General features: G+C 32.4%; 1 protein-coding gene across 1 annotated transcript in view; it reads left to right on the top strand.

The window, feature by feature from the left end:
• LOC118186596 (uncharacterized) overlaps nt 1-19534 on the top strand; it is a 108613-nt gene that overhangs the window by 42648 nt on the left and 46431 nt on the right. The window contains exons 12-18 of the mRNA XM_035356706.2: nt 1184-1467; nt 4183-4326; nt 6026-6360; nt 11803-11988; nt 12714-12978; nt 14761-14914; nt 15380-15637. Coding sequence (XP_035212597.2) covers nt 1184-1467; nt 4183-4326; nt 6026-6360; nt 11803-11988; nt 12714-12978; nt 14761-14914; nt 15380-15637 — 1626 coding nt within the window. The remainder of the gene's footprint in view (nt 1-1183; nt 1468-4182; nt 4327-6025; nt 6361-11802; nt 11989-12713; nt 12979-14760; nt 14915-15379; nt 15638-19534) is intronic.

The raw sequence follows: 19534 nt of genomic DNA, 5'->3' as shown, positions 1-19534 counted from the left end.
TCAAAGCGTGTTCCAAATTTCCGAATTCAAATAAATATTGGGAAACTAAACCTCAGAATAGTAATAAAATTGCTGAATAATTCTTTAGAAACTGCCATTATAAATATGTGACTGATTGCGAATGTAATCTAGTTTATATAATTGCTTGCAACAAGCAAGTTTTGATTAGTTTTGATTAGTTTTGCATTTGTGTAACATTTTTTTTCCATTGCCGGGCACTAGCCATTAAAGGCTTTGGCTATTATTAAGGTCTGAGGCGGTGGTTACATTATTATGGAGGCACCTGAAAGGTGGGTCACCTTTGCCTCCGATGAAAGGACAGACAATTTGCATCCATGCCTTCTCCGAGATTCGAACCCAAGCCTTTCGGTATGTCAGTCAAGCGTCACTAACTGCTTTCCCGCGAGGGCGTCTCTGCGTAACTAAATACAGCTTGTAGCACGGAGTAAAATTTTAAGGTTATAATGACAACAACTTTGAAATTATGTGAATAATAATTCATGATTATCCTGAATAGTAAGAATATGCATACTATTTAAATGTGAAAATGAAAACGTGTGTATGTGTATTTAATTATGGCGAAGCACACTCTGGCTATCTAGCCTAAGGGGAGGGATGCCTTCGTGGAGGACTTTCTAAGGGACACTGGCTCGCATACACTTTACGCATGGAGAAAACCACGAAAACACCCATGCAGCCAGCCCGTTCGCGGGATTCGAAACTCGGACCGAACTACCAGTATTCAGCGATTTTACCGCTCGGCCGCTGGTGGTCCTCTGAAAATGAAAACGAAAGACAATAGAATGATAACAGCATAATTTGTTACATAGAATGTATAGTACTTTTAAATGTGAATTTATTTATATGTATTTTTATTGTGGACTAAGATTCAGTGTCATATCTGTCTTAAAGTTCCACATTTGAGCCAGTTTTAACAACAATATTTATAAATAATTTTCAAAGTTGGCAAAACATACTTCTGAAAAGTATAAAAGGAAAATTTGTACACAAGATTTTAGATTAATAAAAGTGGAAAAAAAAAAAAAAAAACAGTATTTTACTCAAAGTAATTCTGTACTTCATTTTATGATTACTTTTTTAATTTCAGTGAAATATCTAAAATTTACATAAGATAAAGTAAGATAAATTATATAATATTTCACATTATTATGTTTTGTTATAGTTGGATCTTTCATCTGGACTCATATGAATGCATTGGCAAAGAGCAGACATCCAGAAAGGCAAGATATTCGTGACATAGTATCAAATTTGTATCTCCTCAACAAATACGAATCGGATGCGAGGAAGTTCTCAAGTGCACGGGAAGCCACTTTCTTTTTGGAATCCATCGATTCTGGATTTCACATCGATAATCACATAATATTTTCCACAGACTCTTATTTACCGCGAACAGCTATGTTCAATCTCACAGTTGATATCTTTGGAAAAACATGTAACTTGTTCCAGGTTAGTTGAGCATAATTTAGTCATTCGTATTACTTTTATATTCACTATAGTTGTGCTTCTGTAAATACTTTATGATTAGTTGAATAAGATTTAGTTACTAGTTGAATATTCGAAAATCATTAATCGACAGTTTTCTTAGTTTTTGTTGAAAAAAGTATTATACTGCACATTCTGAATTTCTGTAGTAAATCTGAAACAATATGTTTTTTAAATCTAGTAATATTATTAAAATAAGAACAAAAAATATTTGTTACACTGAAATATACGTTGTCGATATTCGCCAATAAATGTGTAGTTTTATTAAAACGTATTGAACTATTGCTCATTTTGAGTGACGTAAGAGATTTAACCCTTTCCGGAACGCTACCTTTTAAAGTTTTGATTTAAAAAAAAGAAGGCAGGCAGTCTAATTAGGCCTAGAGGAGTACACAAGTAAAATTTTGTGAAGATAGCACTTATCGTTTAATTCTGCGGGTGTGCCCAAAGTGGGTACACTGATTGAATAGAGTTTCGAAAAGAGTGCTGAAACGAGCATTGTTGTCAATGAACTGACCGATGAGATGCGAAGAAATAAAGAATGCAGACTCTCAGTTGTCCTAGATTATCGGTGAGCCCGGTCTGGGCACACCTTGGGTTCGCCTTTTGATTTTAGGCAAGATTTCAAGGTAAAAATTTAAAACTAATATAGAATAATAAGATTAGCACAGCCAAAAAATAATATAGAAATTTCTTTTCAAACAATTCCTTTTATACCCTAAAAAAAATCTGGAAGATTTCTTTGAAAAATGAGGGTCTTAAAAAACTAAACATGGCTAAAACATATGGACTGTTTTGTGTTCAACTGCCATCTACTATAAATAAAGACATAGAAATTTCTTAATATATAGTAGAAATATAGTAGCCTATAGTAACCTATAATAGCTCATAGAAATATAGTAGCCTATAGTAACATATAAATCCTTTTTCATTCAATTTTTCTGTGTGTACAGAAGGAAATTTTAGGTGTGTCCAGACCGGACACACTGTGCCGCAAAGGGTTAAAGATTATTATATGGTAATAGTAATGTCGCGTGAAGTTTCAATAATATTTAAAATGCCCTTATTGTTATCCATTTAGGAGTTTTTCTCATAGTGTGAAACATTTAGTATGCATACGCTTTTATCTAATATTAAATCTAGAACTCTTTATTTGTTAGCACGAAAAGCCCTTGTTCAATTACGTTAGTCCTAAATGGGATAGCAGACTTGAAACGGCATTTTGCGACGAAACAGTTAAATGTGTTGTATCACATTTCAAATTGTTGCCACTAAAATTATAGTTTTGTATTATATTTAGAAACAATTAAATAATGAAGAATCATGGATGTATATGTTTCTTGCATTGTGAAAAAATAACGGTATGTAGAGTTATCAAATTGTTTATAACGTAGTCCTCCACCCGAAAATGGGCACCTGGAAGTACATGAATTATGAATTTATGTACATGAAATTATGAATTTGGAATTTTTTTATTATCTATTTCATAGTCTGTAAAATTTTAACGGATTTTTTATTAACAACATCAACGATATCAAAGCGAGAAGTACATAATAACTGCACGGTAAAAAACAATTTTATCTCTACCGCGCGAGACTGCCTATCGGAAATTCTAAAGATACGCTGTTTAAAATATTTTGTGATTTTGCTGTTGAATCGAATTTTATATGGCGTAAGCGCCAAGAATAAAATAAACACACAAAATAAACAGATTAAAAATAAAATAAACACACAAAATAAAGAGATTAAACATAAAATAAACACACAAAATAAACAGATTAAAGATAAAATAAACACACAAAATGTTAATAACAAGCGCTAATAATAAAAAAAAAAAAAAAAAAAAGAAAGATTTCGTAAAGCTGTCTTAGTAAGAAAACTAAACATTGTTCTAATAAACTGAGAAAAAACCGAAAACAAAACAGAAAAATGTATGCAAACTCTAACCGCTGCATCCAAAATTCTTAACATATAATTCTATGCTGCTTTTAAAATGATTGTAATTTTGCTGTCGAATAATATATGGCTTAAGAGCGAAGAAAATGATGCTTAAAAATAAAGCTAAAATGGCAAAGAAAAATTTAGGAACGGATGTAACAGAAAAGTGGTAGACTGCGATCTCAGCGAGAGTGTAAAAAACCTTAACAAGACATTTTGGGCGACCATTGAAATCTGGAAGCTTTCAGATTTTATATAGTTTAATGCGTTTTTTTTCATTTAAAATTTGGTAATGAATATAAATGAAATGTCATTAAATAACTGTTTAAACAATTAGTTTTTATTAATTCCGTTGGGTTTTCCTCTAATGTGGATTATAATGCACTTTTTGCATATTTCTATTAACCCAATAGATGTATTACAATTGTAATTATTGTTTATATTATTCTCGTAGAACTCTCTCAATTGTTGAGAATTAATTAACGAATAACTATTCAAATTAAGTGGGATATTATTGCAAATTAAGTTAATTAATTAGATTAAATGTTAGCTAATGTATTACACTTTCGAAAATCGATTTATGTTGGTGAATGCGTATAAAACACGTAATGAAGTGTAATGGATATGCGGATATGCATTAATTCATCTTCCTTTCGATAAACTATTAAAACTAAAATTACATTGCTTGAGTTCATGCGTTTTTGAGTATTAATTATAATTCTTATTTTCATGTTTATATAGATAGATGGAAGAATGGAAGGTTTAGAACATGTCGTCGAAAGTTTCTTCGGGCCCCATGGCTACTTCCCTCAGAAGAATGTTGCGAAGTTACTAAGAGAAAAGCGATCTATATCTAACAATAAAATAGATGAGCTGGATGAAAAGGTAACATTTTAGAAGTTAAAAAATAAATTATTATTGCTAATAAAAGGATGACTTTCTTAAAACACTAATTCAGTTCTAAAAACGTAACTCAAACATACATTAACAAAATCTAACTAAATTGAAGTGTGCTAAGTTTTATTGCTAAAGAATAAAAATCATGAATAAAACTAAATAAATCTAATAGCATCGTACACTTTTAACTTATGAATAAAATTTAAACTTACACAAATCGAGAATTTAAAACACTTATGCTGGTATTTCAAATAAATAACGAACATAAAGATAATTGTTGGCTATTACTTTCGCAAACAGAGAAGATATTTTTGTCTGATTAATGATGGCAACATACTTGAATAAAATGTAACGTTTAACAGAGAATAATTGCAATAAGTAATGATTAATTATATTTAAAAAAATTTAATTTATTTCATATAGTTGCAACTAAAATATGGAGTTACGTAATTTACGAACAAAAGTTTCTTTTCACATTACTTGAGTTATATAAATATAACGATACTATGAATGACAGTTGCTAATGATAATAATATTAAGTGATATCTTGTAGAGGCATTGGGTTATTTCGAAGCAGAGGAGACATGAAAATTGAGCACTGCCCTCACCGGGACTCGAACCTTGGATTTCTCGGATAAGCGCCTAGTGTGCTGACCATTACACCACAAAGGCACGCTAAGAAGGCGGAAGAAATACCTTATAAGCTTGAATTATTATGTAACGTTTTTTAAGAATATGCCGATATATTATTATACTTTCTTACAAACATGGTGCGAAATCAGGTTAATTGGAGCTTCTAGTTAGAAATGTTTGATAGGGTTACTTGATATAAATTCTCAATAATTTTAACCATTTTCTTCTATTTATTTTATTCAAAGTTCTTTTGAGTGTTGCAGAATTCTTCAATATGGATTGCTTACAAAATATGCTGGAAGCATTTCTTTCTTTAATTTTATATGAACTATTTATAGTTTCGATTACAAAGCAATAATTAAAATTCAATCGTCTGTAAGCTTATGTTTTGTAATTTCTTCTGAAACCTGAAAATAGGAAAACGAATTATGGAGGTATCAGGTTTGGAACGCGGAAATTAATTATTTCTACTTGCAAAAATTATTTGGTGACCATAACAAAGATAAGAACTAAGTCACAAATAAAGGTCTTCATGAAAGAAATTAAAGCAAATCACGTATCTGGTTCTTATTAGAACTACAATTAGAAAATTTCGGCTAAAACTAAAGTTTTATCTAGCTCAAAAAATGAAACTTTTCTCTTATTTCTACACGTATTAAAACGGGAGAATATTCATTACCTGTTAATAGAGCTAACTCATGATTTTTATTTTGCTTATCCTAATGAAGGATTTTTGACAGAAGAGATTTATGAATAATCGAGAGCATGAAACAAAACTTCATACCGCAAATTTGAGACCTTTTGCACTGCGCGAATTAAAGCATTCTAAATTGATGCAACTATACATAAGTGAAATGTCAAAAATAAAAAAAGAATTAAAACAATATAATTGAATTTTAAATTTAGAAACAAAAAATTTCAAATTTTATAAGCACAAAGAAATAAATTTTAAAATTTATTAAAAATAATTCTCTGAAACTGTGTACTCCTCATAATTGTTTATTGTGCATTTATAGATGTCCTTTTTTTATATAATTATTACATATCATTACAGTTTGATGCTCAATCCCGCTTCCAACAACAGCCCTATGGCTCTTTGGATGTTAAAATCTTTGGTACTTCAATGTGGTACAATCAGTTCAAAGCAAATGAAGATGGCATGCCAGAAATCAATTTATTAGACTATGTTACTAAATTAGCAGAAGAGCAGGAAAAGGAATATTCTAAGAGTTTCATGTTCTTGGACACAACATTCACAGTTCCTATGACAAGTGGTCTCCCTCTTCGCATTGCGGTTAACGGTACAGCCAATGTGGGATTGAAAATCGGTGGAAAGTTTAATGTCAAATCTCTCCAGCATGTTGACATAATGGGACACATAGAGCCAAGGTAAGCATTTTCTTATCGGATTTAAATCTACTTTTGCTTCTTTCATCTGATAAGGTATTTTGAATTAAAACTGCCAGGGAAATTTAAATTTCGGAATATAAAACTTAGTTAATTGATATGAAGAAGAAAGCTACGACCGTCAAGAAGTAACTATTGTAAAATATATTTTATTAAGACTTTAAGACTAAAAAAAGAGAAAAAAAGAAAATTTGAAAGTTTCAGATTTTATACGTACAAAGTGGCGTTTTTTTAACATTTTGTGTGTTACCTTTATTTATTAAATATCATGTTCTTCCTACTCAAACAAAAAAATTAAGTTCAAGAAAAATATCGCAAAATAATTTTAAATTGAAAATATCTTTAGAACTTCGGATACACTGTCTCACGCGCTGAAGAAAAAAAATGATTTTTCTGTACAACGTTGCCTTTGCTCGTTTTGAAATCCTTGCGTTTGTTAATCAAAAATTCGGTAAAGTTTTACAAAATATGAAATCGATAATAAAGGAAATTCCAAATTTCAAATTTGTGCTTCTAGATGCCCATATTGTGCTTCTAGATGCCCAGTAGGAAAGCGTCATTCAAAATTGGATGGCTCTAGGTACCGTTGTTTTATCACAATGCGAGAAAGATACATACATTTATGTAGATTCTTCATTATTTAATTTCTTGAAATATAGTACAGGGCAATAATATTTGGTGGCAACAGTTTGAAAAGTGAAATGGACATTCAGAGTGATTCGACGCAAAATTGCAAAACAAAAACAATAGTCCTTCAGGGACAAAGCCCCTTTGGATTAATAATGTTTCCAAACTGACCTTTAATTATTCTGTTTCATAACATGTGTATTTGTCTTAAAATGTAAGGTCCAAAAGCCTACAAATTCAATTGTATTAAACCACCTATATAATTTAATACTGTACTATGTGTAATTAAACCCAAAAATGAATGAAAACCAAATCAAAGGAAAATTTAGCATTACGTCCTCCACGGAAGCTTCTCTCTTCTTACTCCAGGGATTTCAAATAGCGGTTATTTCATTTACAGTAGTTTCAAGGAGGAATGCTGTCACTCTGACACCACCTGCTTCCTGCTGTGCTGTTACTATTAGTGCAGGGGGTTTTCAAGTAGCAGTTACTTCATATAGTTTCAAGGAGGAATGCTGTCACTCTGACACCACCTGCTTCTTGCTGTGCTATTACTCTTAGCCGAGGGGTTTTCAAGTAACAGTTATTTCATATAGTTTCAAGGAGGAATGCTGTCACTCTGACACCACCTGCTTCTTGCTGTGCTGTTACTCTTAGCCCAGGGGTTTTCAAGTAGCAGTTATTTCATATAGTTTCAAGGAGGAATGCTGTCACTCTAACACGACCTGCTTCTTGCTGTGCTGTTACTCTTAGCCCAGGGGTTTTCAAGTAGCAGTTATTTCATATAGTTTCAAGGAGGAATGCTGTCACTCTGACACCACCTGCTTCCTGCTGTGCTGTTACTCTTAGTCCAGGGGTTTTCAAGTAGTAGTTATTTCATATAGTTTCAAGGAGGAATGCTGTCACTCTGACACCACCTGCCTTCTGCTGTGCTGTTACTCTTAGTCCAGGGGTTTTCAAGTAGCAGTTATTTCATATAGTTTCAAGGAGGAATGCTGTCACTCTGACACCACCTGCTTCTTGCTGTGCTATTACTCTTAGCCCAGGGGTTTTCAAGTAGCAGTTATTTCATATAGTTTCAAGGAGGAATGCTGTCACTCTGACACCACCTGCTTCTTGCTGTGCTGTTACTCTTAGCCCAGGGGTTTTCAAGTAGCAGTTATTTCATATAGTTTCAAGGAGGAGTGCTGTCACTCTGACACCACCTGCTTCTTGCTGTGCTGTTACTCTTAGCCCAGGGGTTTTCAAGTAGCAGTTATTTCATATAGTTTCAAGGAGGAATGCTGTCACTCTGACACCACCTGCTTCCTGCTGTGCTGTTACTCTTAGTCCAGGGGTTTTCAAGTAGTAGTTATTTCATATAGTTTCAAGGAGGAATGCTGTCACTCTGACACCACCTGCCTTCTGCTGTGCTGTTACTCTTAGTCCAGGGGTTTTCAAGTAGCAGTTATTTCATATAGTTTCAAGGAGGAATGCTGTCACTCTGACACCACCTGCTTCTTGCTGTGCTATTACTCTTAGCCCAGGGGTTTTCAAGTAGCAGTTATTTCATATAGTTTCAAGGAGGAATGCTGTCACTCTGACACCACCTGCTTCTTGCTGTGCTGTTACTCTTAGCCCAGGGGTTTTCAAGTAGCAGTTATTTCATATAGTTTCAAGGAGGAGTGCTGTCACTCTGACACCACCTGCTTCTTGCTGTGCTGTTACTCTTAGCCCAGGGGTTTTCAAGTAGCAGTTATTTCATATAGTTTCAAGGAGGAATGCTGTCACTCTGACACCACCTGCTTCCTGCTGTGCTGTTATTCTTAGTCCAGGGGTTTTCAAGTAGTAGTTATTTCATATAGTTTCAAGGAGGAATGCTGTCACTCTGACACCACCTGCCTTCTGCTGTGCTGTTACTCTTAGTCCAGGGGTTTTCAAGTAGCAGATATTTCATATAGTTTCAAGGAGGAATGCTGTCGCTCTGACACCATCGGTTTTCGGATTTGCTGTTGAAAATAATCTAAATCTAAATATCTGTTCACTTCTTTTTGCAATTTTGAAAAGAATGAAAGCAGTGCCGCCTAACCTGTATAGTGGTTAGTGTCGCTGACTGTCGTGCCGAAGGGCCGGTTTCGAATCCCACAGAAGGCATGAACGCTCGTAAATGTATAGTGTCGGTGTGGCATGGCTGCATTCTAAATATGCGACGAACCTCTCGTGTGGTTGGGTGGAAGGGGAGAGGGAGGAGAAACCCTTGGACACGTCCCCCCAGGGCACTCTTCATCAAAATTGGGGGCGGAACTGAGCTAAACTGCACTCTCACCTGACTGGTGCTCAAGGCTGTTGCCAACACCAAGCGTATTCTAGCGCTCCTTGCCACGGGGCGTTTTGTGGGCTTGGGCTGACTACGTCAGACAAGTAAATATAAACAACAACAACAGGAAAGCAATGATATAAAAGGTATTTGAGGAAGAGGAGGTTGACAACCAATGTCTTAGGCAGATAGCCTCGAGTGTGTGTCCATATACAAATAACCTAACTTCAGAATTAAGTCGAAATTACTTTAGAAGTGATAAGGATACCAGAAAATTTTAAGATAATTTTTTGAATTAAATATGTAGATTTCATTAATAATTAATTTTAATATTGCTTCAAGACTTTTACTTGCAGAACTGAAAATAGATAAAATTAGTTGAAAACCTATTAATCACATATTAACATAAGAGCTCAAATACTTTTAGACATACATAATCCTCAGAATGTGAAAGACACATGTTCATCATAAATGGAAATTAATCCAAAAATGCTATTTTAAATGTTGCTTTTTGAATTTTTCAATGGATACCACTTATGTAATTTGCATCACCTATTGCAAAATTTTCCTTTTTAGACATATTTACATGGACATTGTAATATTCCTTTCAAAATTATTTTAAGTTTTTAGATAATTGACTGAAACTCACTGCGTGCACAAGCTTTGCGAAATACGCAACCTTTATATTAGAAATGAAATTTAATCATTTGTTTTAGTCCTGCAATAATAAAAATTTTTGTCAGATATAATATCAATTTCTAGACAACGTTAACGTTTTAGAAGACTCCATTGAAATATCACGATAAATATGTTATAATTGTCTTTTGTGTTATAAGGTATTTCTCCCACTTTGCTAGCGTGCCTCTCGGCGAAGGCGGTTGCTACTTTTTCATCTCTCCGGCTTTTCCAATTAACCTAATGTCTCTACAGTGGCGCCCGAATTAAAAGGGTGTTGGATGAGGATTCTCCACACCCAGGATTTGGCGATTGTGTCCCCTAAAAACCCCAGTCGCCCTTTAAAAGGGGGAGTATATAAGGTATTTATCCCACCTTCTTGGCGTGCCTTCGTGGTGTAATGATTCTGCACGTTGGGCTGGTATCCAGAGGTTCGTGGTTCGATTCCCGGCGAAGGCGTTGATAATTTTCATCTTGCCTGCTTCGAAAAAATACCTAATGTCTCTACAGTGTTGCTAAAAAAAATCAGAAGTTTTTTTTCTCGAAGCTGAGAAAAGTGATATGAATTTACAGTTCTGTTAGTGCTCCATTTACGCTCACTCTGATGCATACCTAACAAAACACGAAACCATGTATAATTATCATTGTTAAGTCTTTAATATTCCACATTTGGTTAGCTAACTGCTAAATGAATATTCATTACTTAGGTTTAAATTTTTTCCTTAATAGAAATTAAGTTAAACTTGCGGTTTATAATGACAAACTAGAAACAAAAATATAACTAAAATATTTATTGGTAACCTAAGATTTTATAAAATTAAAGAAATATATATATGCAAAATATTCCGCTGATTTGCAAATTAATTAATATGGAATATTTAATTTAAAATTCAGTAAGATCTAGATAACTGTTCATAAAATGAGCATGTTCTTCTTTTAGTGGAAGGAATTTTAATAAACTGCCATCTTTTAGTGGAAGGAATTTTAATAAACTGCCATCTGTGACTAAAAAAGCATAGTGTAAAAAAGATTTCTATTGTACAGTGTATCTTTTAACTAACTCCTTTTTCATTGATAATTTAATGCAATCACTTCAATTCAGTAGGGGTCAAAGGGGTTCATAAGTTTATAATGTGTGCTTGAAGCACAGGTTTTATGGACCTTCCTTTTGTGACATCGTTTCAGCATTTTAAGTATGACTGGGCCCCAGATTCAGAAGATAAAACCAAGTTTCCACAAAATTTATCGCAGAAACCATGTTGGAAAATTTCCTCATGTGCTGCATTGTTTCCTGAAGTAATCAACTTAATTTTCTTAAACCCGAAGGCATGAATTAGGCGTACAGTAGTGATGGTCTTTCCAAAATGTATGACTTTAATATTTCGTTAATAGTATTATGTAGGATTATAAAGACTTCTTGGACGCACCGTATAAAGTCGCAGACTCGAACTTATATTAAGATCACAATAGATGGATAGTTCTTCCTAACCATGTATAATTATGAATGGTTCTGAGGTGTATTCATACTTTTTCATACTTTTTCATGAATCTGAGGTGTATTCATACTTTTTCATACTTTTAACTTGCATTATCTGAAGGGAATGAGTTTAGATCAGAAATGTGAGTGTATTTTGGACAAAGCAAGTAACACAGCTAACTGTTACACACACTTTTTAAATAAAATTTTAACACATGTATGATGTGAATATCCTTTTACATGCTATACTGTTACAGGTTTTACATTAAAATGCAAGTAATACTGTATATCTTTCAAAAGAAACTCATTGTTTGCTATTTTTATTGATTTTTTAAATGTTCTTTGACAGTGGATCAATTGAAATCGCTAGTCTTTTGACTGTTGATGCTGGTAATGTGGCCAAATCCGGAATGCGAGTCGTAGGCACAATGCATTCTTCTACAGTTCTTGATGGTCGACTGGAAGTGAGAAATGGCGAAGTGGTGAAAGCTCAACTTAACATGCCCCGAGACAGGATAGATGTCTTCAACATGGAGTAAGTACTAAAATTCCTAGCAATTATGACACAAAACTGCAGCTTTAAATTGTATACGAAATAATTTGAAAATACACGGACCTCATGTATATAAACACGTTGCAAGGGGATTTATTTTCAATTGGATTTAGAACTGAATTAATGTAGCTTTACGAAAGCTAAATATAAATATAATATGCACACTGTTAATATTAAAAATGATATAATTTGTAAGTAATAAGTTATATTCTGGGATTAGCTGTAAGTTACGTTTGTTACAGAGTTCGTTATAGCGAGTTTTGACTGTATGATAAAATCTGTTTATTATTACCGTTAACGGTGTCTTTGTGTTTCTATCGCTAATGGTTTTTCTTAATTAAGCTTTTTAAATATTTTATATATTAACTTTCGACCGTACTGTATGTTCTTGAAATTAAATTTGTTAACACTCTGAGCGGCCAGGGTTTTCGCTAAGAAACCACAAATTTTCCAAAACTACTATGAGAACAAATTATTTTTTTTTATTTTAATATAAAAACTCTCTTGGAGTTACATACCTGGATTTGTATACTTTTGATATATTGCGCTAATTTCTTTGACATATTTTAATATGCACGTATATATACGTTCTTACAGATGCCACAAAAAGTATTCTAGGCCGTATATATACGGTCTTGCCGCTTAGAGAAACTGAACTTTTCGAATGCTGTCAGATTTTCACTCTTTATCATTTATTTATATTTTAGGAGCAAAGTGTACCTTGTCCACGGTCATGAAGAAAGGGAGCAAAAGGTAGACAAGAAAGATGGAACTTACCTGTCCAGTTGCTCAGGAGAAACTTTCAGCAATCTTTTCGGAGTTTCATTCTGTTCAGAACTTCGCGTCCCACCTTACAGACCCAATTCTTACCTTCATCCGATTAATGGACCTGCAGCTTTCAATTTATTCATTCAAAAGACCGATCTGTCTCTGAAGAGTTATAATTTTGACGCTCAGTGGAAAAAAGAACTGGTAAGATTTGTTTTGCTATATTTCACGCTTTCACAGTGTTGTGTAGAGATGCAATTTTTCATAACTTTAAAAACAGACATTACATCACTGAAGTGTACTTTTATTTGCTTCAAATATGTTTTCGTGGTGCGCGACATCTTACTTCAAGATTTCATAGAGTTTTAAGAGCACTAAAGCTTTTTAAATAGTATCAAGCAAGGTGGCTCGAACGTACATCCGCCTGAAAATCAGTATTGGCAAGAAAAAAGCAACGCCAAAGACCGACTGCTAACGTAATATTTCAGCTATTAACGTGGCCTTCAGCAAGAGGAACACGCCCTGTCTAAACAATCGAAAACTTCCCTTTAAATGATATATCTTTCTGCCTCACTTAAATGCGTGCGGACTAAAATATGCATTTTGGCAGGAAATCGGAAGGGGAGAAATGGCAGAAGAGATACATGACATAAGATTAATTGATAATTATAAGAATTAATTATTGATTAAGTTTGTTAAATAATTAATTTAAATAAATATATTTAATTTACGTTATTTAATTTAAATTAAAATCGATTAAATAACTAATTTAAATGACAGGATTTAATTTACGATAATTAATTTAAAAAACTAGATTTAATTTATGCTAATTAATTTAAATTTAGTTTAATAATTAATATAAATAAATAAATACTTTACAATATTGATGAATAAATATTTTCAAATACAAGCTTAATGCTTTTCTTTTTATATCCCTCTAATTTCAAATAGTCTGCATTCACGCGCATTTTCAGGAATTAATTATGCGCAGATGTCCAGTGCCGCCTATAATACGCATTAATTTCTAAGTTTCTAAGTGCAGATGATTTTTCTGGTGCACGGTGCTTCATTTAGATGTCAACTCAGTCAGCATAATTTTAGATTGGGTTGTTAACGAACTGAGGACAGGAAAAGCTTTTAACAATTAATACTATCTGAATACCTTGTGCAAATATTTGCCTCCTTTTTTCATATTTTTGCTTTCTTACGGGTTCGTGGATTAGGAATAATTAACGATAGCACTTTATGAAGAATAAAAGCACAATTTATTAACCAGTATTACTCAGGACAGCTCCAAAAACACGTTTATAGTCGTCGAAAAACTATTACAAACACGCTGAAACAATGAGCAACATAGGCTTCAGGTTATAACGGTGAAGACAGCTTCACGGCAAAGCACTAAAGTACAGCTTCCGACTCGATTCGGTCGTTCTCGGAACTCAACGTACTCTCCAGACTCCCCACGCTACAACTCACGATGCACTCGATAGCCTCAACGATGCACACTCCTGACGCACCAACTCGCGATAACGATCAACTCGACACTAGATTGCTACTCCATGTACAGGCAGAGTTTATATAGCTGCCTTCGAGAACATTCTAGGCCAAACCAGTAGGAATTCATTCCAGAATACCATCCGTCTATGGCATATTTTCAATTTTGTCGCCAAATGGGGAATTTCCCGCCAAATCTAGAAACCCTGCCTTCCCTTGCCATTTTCTGACATCCCTAAAACTGCCTTGCGGAGAATCTATGTCACCCCAGCTGGACATTTCATAATAATATTTTACTGATAGTGGTCTGAACTTACTTCCGTTTGGCTTTTTCTTTAAGTGATATGTTATAAATATAGTTATGATTTAATATTCTAGGTATCTATATATTATAATTAAGCAAAATTTAGCAATAGCTGACAATTATCTCTACGTAGCTTTTAATTAAATTTAAGGAAATAAAATAATAATCTTTAAATGTCACTTTTGCAGAAAAATGGAGCATATTCCCGGTATGGTATGATATCCATTGCAACACCCCGGTCACATATCGAAAGAAATATTAAATTTGAAGTGAGTGTCGGTAAAAAAGATAATTCCATCAGCTTGAAAATGAAAACGCCTCTGAAGAAACTCGATATAAATGGTAAGTTTTAATTACATTCATCATAAATTTCTTAGCTGTGACAGACGAATTGAAATTATTTTATATTAATGTTATACTACGAAATAATACTTGCAGATAGTGTAAAAAAAACTTCTTATATATTACTATTAAATATTCCAATTTAAATAAGTTAACTGTTATTTAAAATTTTTATAATTTCTATATTTATCTACTGAAGTAGTGCTAAATAGGAAACAGTAACTGATGACTGATATTCTAGTCACAGTTTTGCTTGACTATGTGCTAAAGCAATTTCTCATGTCTGGAAGAAATAATTAATTTTTAATGCTCATTTTTAATACCTATGATATTTAGATTATTAGTTTTTGCTTTTTTGCATAAATATTTTTTAATATATTAAATGCTGTGATATTACATTAAAGTTTTAAAAATGCAAGTTTTTAAACCCTGTTAAGATTTTACATTGAGACATTCATTTTTCAGCAATGTTTTTGCATGAAAATAGTCAGAGCAAATTGACTACAAACATAGTCGTCGATGACAAATTCTTTTTTGGTCTGGAATCAGGACTTCGTACTGTAAATGAGAAAAATGCAGTCAGTTACATGGCGTCTTTAGAAATGAAGGCACCATCAAAGAAACTGGTAACCATGAGTGGATCAACTACCCTAAAGTTCGGAGAAAAATATTCCGCTGAGGTGAAGATTGAAGATCTTACTCAAAAACCTATTATTGCTAAAGGTAAGAAATACCATGTTTTTATCTGCTTCAGGTATAGCGATTTTTCATTAGTAAATAAATCAACTGAAACAGTTCCGTCATGTAAATACAAGTCCATTTTGTATTTACATTTCTTTAAATTCCGCAGACTTACAGTTCATTTTTTGTGTAAGGGGATCAAATGATTTTTAACTATAATTAATGATATTTTCATTAACTAAAATTAAAATTCAAACTGTAAGAATTTGGATAAAGATTCCAATTAAAAAAAACTGGAAAGTAATTGCTATTTTAATCATCTAAATCATTCGAATGCTAATCTAAAGAAATACTTAAAATGTGGACTTCTTCGTTTTTTTGCTAGTCAAGTAGAAGCTTTCATTAAAAAAAGACTGTGCTTGGTAAATTTTCAGAGGTTATCGACCGTGTTGGGAACTTCTAGATAATCACGTTGCAAGTGGGCTATTATAAACTGTATCATAAAATTTGATGATTTTTAAAGATTCTGTGGAGAGAATTCATCGTTGAATGTTTACCGCTTATTTAAGTTAACGGTCGAAATAATCTTCCTCCTGCAGTTGTTTCTGTTTAAAAGGAATCTGAAAAACATTAAAACGTTTTAACTGTTCATTAATTTCTTTCACAAACTAGTATCTTAAAAAAAACGTTCTTTGAGAATTGAGAACGTTCATGTACCTAATTTCATTTATTTCTCCTTAGTAAATTCAGATGCATTTTAAAAACCTGTACTCTTAAATTTCTGTTTCATAAAATATTGATTCAAAATTTTACTTTAATTAAAAACATATAATATTGAAAACGGGTTATTATTATTATATAGAGAATTCGAAAAGTTTGCGAAACATTTACGATTCGAACTCATACAAATTCAAAATTCCTTAATACTTATATTTAAATAAAATCGGAATTTTTACTGAATCAGTACTCGTTCAAACGCTGGACTAGATATGTTTCCAGAAAACACAAAAATCCTAACTTATTAGTCAGATAGCAATAATACCATAATGATTTTTCATGTACATATGAGTTTAGTTGCTTAAGATTTCATTAATATTAACAATAAATGTTTTCTTTTTTTACCTAATAAACTCTTCTCGATTAAAAATTTCCTGAAAGGGTAACCAAATCTATGTTGCTATTGTGATCATAATTGAATCGTAATATAGATCATTTCGCTCCAGGCGGCACACTTTTGGGGCGACATTTTTCGCTTGAAACATTATTCTATGAGAGTTAGTCATGTGGATCGCTTGGAACGAAGAACAACGAGCTTCTGAATTGCTATACCGAAATTAAACGGAGAGGAAATTTTGTTAAGGCCTAGAACTAGTTAACTCTAGATAAAATGTTCAAATAAATCGCTATGAAATTTCAGCAGCTACATGCTCTTATTATACTTTTGTTGCCCCCAGTTGGTGCAGTGGTTAGAGGCCCTGATTACCGTAATGATAGAGAGTTCGAATCCCAGAGAAGGCACGGTTGTAACTATTCGTCCGTTCATAGGGGGCAACGATGGCCACTTATTAGGTGCTTCCATAATGAAATAGCCAGCGCTTATAAATAGCAGTAAAATAAATGCTTTCTACTTTAATAACATTATACATTTTAGTTAACGCAAATTGACTATCATAACTACAACTGAAACACCATGTCTTCCAAAATACAACAAAAAACCTAGATATAAATTAATATAATAATACAAGTGAATTCTTTAAGGTAGTTTTATCATTGACCATTATCACCGATGTCCTGGCTTTTCTAAATTCCTAAAATAATTAAATTCTTTTTTTTTTTTTTAGTTTCCCTCTCAAATTGACCTGCTACTTAGAATACTTCATAAACAATTCACATTACAAACTTTAAAAGAAGTGTTTTCTAAGTGCATTTATTTAAGTGTTTATATTATACTTAAAATTTCATAACTAGGTCCTTGTGTTTCGCGCAAGGCTAATGGCTATTAAATAAAGCAACCGGCCATTAAAAAAATTATGCTTTTGTTATTCCGTCGGGACATTTGAATAAAAATATCAACTAAATATGATCAAATATCACCTAAATTATGGCCACGAGATATTAATGAGGATGAACTTATTATTAAAAAAAGTATTATTTTAGAGTTTCATTATTGTTACTGCTTGATAAAACAAAACAGAAACGTGGAAGGCCATTTTGAATTTTTGCAATTTATTATAAAATAAAGTCTCCAGAACAATGCATCACATATTGTAACACTACTATAAACATTCCTCACAATTGCTGTAAATGTTAGTAGTTGTGAAAAGAGTTTTAAATATAAAAATCATTTACGAAAAATTTAAGAACTCCAGATGTTTATTTTGCGTGCAAGGAGTCCTTATACACTAAACAATAATAATAACAGTAATTGGAGCAATTAAGCAGACCTCTAAAAACTTATCGATGGTTTAGCGGACAAAAACACAAGCAAAACAGCATAATTTTAAAACACTGGAATTAAAAATTTCTTCAAAAAATTCTGAATTCAAGGATACAGGTTAACAACGATTACGACTGTAAAACCCTTTATTGATTTATTATTAACTATTAATTACTTAATGATCAGTAGAATAACGCCTAATAAATACATTAATTATTTAACTGACCTACCATTAGGAACGTTGCTCAGGAACGGACAAAGAATCTCATGTTAAACTCACAAAGAAAGAAAAAAGATAAATAAATAACCAAACCTTGTATGAATACTGAATCCTTCTTCTTAGTTTGTAACTTATATCAGACTTCGGTAACGATCATAATTTCTCGTCCGGTAAATTGAAAATACGTGATTATTATTGATACCCGATTTATTTCCTTGATTTAAATTTGATTTGTTCCCTACAAATCACCAATTGTGGCTCATTGCTTTGTAGTTATATATATTTTATAATAATAAAATTCCATAGTCAAGAATACACTTAAAATTCTAACTCTATGTTCTTTTCATTTTTAATGGCGACGGTCTCTTATTTGAAAGTACGTGGAATTAAATCCACAGCCCCGTAGTCAAGTTGTTTTTCCCGCCTTTTCTACACGTACAGTTATAGAATGTTCTGGAAATATTTAAAGCGAACTGGATTGGCTGACGAGGCTGACGTCATTTCTTGGAAGCTCCGCTTTTCCAGAGGCTATAAAAGGACTCGCAAAGGAATATCGGGATCTTTCCTTTAATGTAACGATGCAGTAAACTTCATACAAAAATTTATTAGTACTTCTTTTTTATTTACTTCGGATATCTGATTTTTGTAACTGCTATTTCTCCTGAATAATAATAAATGGATCCTGTTTTTTTTTTTTTTTTTTTTTTTTTCAAACTTATGGTCTGATAATTTAAACTACGACTAAAACTGATACTTCACACACACACACACACACACACACATATATATATATAAACTATATTCTTTTTCAAAAATTTAAATGCTATGGACTGTAGTTTTATTTTTGGATGCATTTTGAATGAAATAAATTTTTCGCCTTCTAGTTTGGGCCTGGTATTTTTATTTAAAATTTCTAAATTAAAAAATCTGAACTTCTAACTGAAAAATATCAAATCTTCGATTTCACTGTAATTACCACTTTTGAACTAAAATTCTACAAATGAACTTAGATATCTTGATGAAATTTAATAGTACTGAAGATTCATGTGCGTTATTGTAATGGTTAAACAACACACTTAAAAATAACATTCTTCTATACAATTAAAAATTAGTTCTGCCAAATTCTAGTTATATTTATTGCTTTAAAAGTTTGACAAAAGGAGTTTAAGCAATTAAGTAACATATGAGTTGAATTTCTTACTGAGCAATTATAATTTAGCTGTTAAAATAATCTTTATTGACATTTTAATATTAACGCCTAAAAAGGCCTTTTTATGACCCA

Source organism: Stegodyphus dumicola, chromosome 4 (genome assembly GCF_044657685.1).
Source record: "Stegodyphus dumicola isolate Sdum_Otavi_A_Nest chromosome 4, ASM4465768v1".
In the NCBI taxonomy this organism is placed as follows: Eukaryota; Metazoa; Arthropoda; class Arachnida; order Araneae; family Eresidae; genus Stegodyphus; species Stegodyphus dumicola.
This window is presented reverse-complemented; position numbering and strand designations above follow the sequence as displayed.